We start from the raw sequence: 2,625 nt of genomic DNA on the forward strand, positions 1-2,625 counted from the left end.
CCAACGAGCAGTGTTTACAAATTTAATTCTTTTTTTGATATTCTTTTGATTCTTTTGATTCTTTTCTGTTTTATTTATGCCAAAACAGAGAAAAAACGCTACTTATTCAGTTGTTACGTCAGACTCCGAGTCTGAAAACAACTCTTTAAAAATGCATAAAAGATGATGACAATTTTGATAAGTATATATCGAATACTGGATTGATTTCAAATTTAAATTTTCATCAATGTTTTGATATTATTAAAAATTGTTGCTCAATTCAAGACAAACGGTCTGTTTCCAAGTATGCTGATGCTATTATTGTTGCTTCCGAAAATATGAAGAAAATGTACGATGATTTGTTTAATAAGTGTAATACCAATGTTGATGAATCAAATAAATTATTGTTGGAAATAAGAGATAAATTGAATGCCCTATTCCATACAATGTTGTCGCTGCGAAGCCAAAACATGATTCTTCGTTTTCTGTCTCTCCTACTAATTCTTCAAAACCAAATGAATTTACCTTGTTCGTGAATGCCAATGAAGGTGTATCGAGCAATGATATTAATGGTAAAGTTAATCAAGCTATTAAAGATTTGAGAAAAGTTAAACCATGTTTAAAAATTAATAAGATTATCAGAAGTGCCAAAGGTAATATAATCAAGATGCCAAATAGCAACGATCTAGATGTGCTCATCGATCATTTTCGTAAACTTGATCAATTTAATAGTATGGCTACAGTATTCATCCCCAAACCACGTGATCCTACTATTGTCTTGAAAAGGTCAACAAATTTACTCAATCAAAAGACATTCCTAGCATTTTATCAAATGTCAATGAACAGCTTTCTGGTTTGGAATCTGAAATCAAAGTTGCTTTTGAATTCCGTTCAAGTACATTTCATCGTGATATTGTTTTAAGAGTGTCTCCTAATGTCTTCAATCGTATCTCCCATCAAGATATTTTGTTTACCGATTTTGAAGCTGTAAAATTTTATCATCGCGTCTTCGTCAGACAGTGCAAATTTTGTTTTCAGTTCAATTCTCATAAATCCACTGAGTGCCCGCGCAAAGATAAACCCATTTGTTCTGACTGTGGTTCTGAAGGTACTCATCAATGTTCAAAAATCCATAATTGCTTGAATTGTATCAACTACTTTAAAAATAATGTTAAATCTAATTTAGTTTGCCACAAACCCAATACTATTGATTGTCCTTTGTATCAGAAACAAATTGATAAAATTTTTCATCAAACAGCATTCAAACCTTTTGATTTTCCGTCTTCTAGTCGATTAACCACTACAATTGAACTTTCGTCACAACAATCATCTTCTTCCATGCTTATCGATGGACAACAAAATTAAAATTATTCAACAAAATTTAAGAAAAAGTCCCACAGCTCATAATGAACTAAGAAGTTCAATTGTAAATTTTAATCCAGATATTATAGCTCTTCAAGAGCCTTATGTCGTCAATAATCGTCCTCCATTCCCATCGTATCTCGAATTTTTCAAGTTTCTGATAATTCTATCATATATTGTCCGATTGTTGTTTTAAACAATTCTTTAATTGTTAATCAAATTGATAATTTTACTAATTATTTCGCCACTGCCATCAAAATCCAAACAAATTCTTCATTAATTATTCTTGTTAATATTTATTTGCATTCTAATTCATTCAGTGAGGTGCATTTCAATTATTTTTCTGATTTGTTTGCGTCTTTTGATGATTATCCTATCATTATTGTGGGTGATTTTAATGCAAGAAATACCTATTGGAATGATACTATCATAAATAAAAATGGTTATAAATTTAAAGAAATCATCGATTTGTATAATCTCATTGTTATCAATAACAAATCTAAAACTTGCCGACAATCCAGCATAATTGATTTGACTGTCACTAATTCAAAAGCTTATAATTATATTGTAAACTGGAAAGTTTCTAGATTTACACAATTGTCAGATCATGAAACTATTTTATTTGATATCGCTTCTCCTAATGACAATTTTGAAATGCATTTCATCAAATCTACATGGAAATTTGTAGAAAATAATATGCAACCATTTATTGATAGTATTAATCGTGACCATATCAATCAATTGTTTCATTTTATTGATTGTTGTTCTAGTCCTCAAGATATTGATCATGCTGTTCACCGTCTCACAAAAATTCTTATTGAAGCTGCCTATTCTTCACTTCCAATTCGTAAATTTAATCCTTATCCGAAAAAATACTCCTGGTGGTCTCAAGATCTTGAATATCAAAAACGTCATTTTCATCATATCAAAATTTGTACTATAGACCTATTCCTATGATTTCGAAGGATGAGTATATCATTGCCAGAAACAGTTATATTAACAACATTAGAAAAGCGAAACGCAATTCTTTTCATACATTTCTTGAAGATGCTGACTCCAAAGATCACTTTGGTAATACTTATAAAATATTGAAAATGTTATTATCAAAAAGCAATAATCGAATTCCATTAATTGATGATCTTGCCCCGTCTAATAAACAAGCTAAAATGTGTTTGATGTTAGATTCTTTATTTCCGGATGATAACATTTCAAATGATAATCCAGCAGCTAGTTCCATAAGAAATCATCAAATTTCATTCAATAATCACAGCAAAACATTATTTA

The 2,625-nt window shown here is 29.9% G+C and overlaps 2 protein-coding genes across 2 annotated transcripts; both read left to right on the forward strand.

Annotated features, from left to right (window-relative positions):
* Nucleotides 1–76: 76 nt before the first annotated feature.
* LOC113797012 (uncharacterized) lies at nt 77–1,344 on the forward strand. The gene is given in 4 exon segments (XM_027347315.2): nt 77–160; nt 162–408; nt 411–758; nt 761–1,344. Coding segments are annotated over 4 exon segments (1,263 nt in total).
* LOC142646184 (uncharacterized) lies at nt 1,328–2,301 on the forward strand. Its single transcript, XM_075824427.1, is given in 2 exon segments — nt 1,328–1,469; nt 1,472–2,301. Coding segments are annotated over 2 exon segments (969 nt in total). The 3' UTR covers nt 2,299–2,301.
* The last annotated feature ends 324 nt before the right edge of the window (nt 2,302–2,625 follow it).

Source organism: Dermatophagoides pteronyssinus, unplaced genomic scaffold, assembly GCF_027571235.1.
Source record: "Dermatophagoides pteronyssinus isolate colony J.1.1.1.1 unplaced genomic scaffold, Derpt_VIB-CSIC_2022.12 sq0121, whole genome shotgun sequence".
Classification (NCBI taxonomy): domain Eukaryota; kingdom Metazoa; phylum Arthropoda; class Arachnida; order Sarcoptiformes; family Pyroglyphidae; genus Dermatophagoides; species Dermatophagoides pteronyssinus.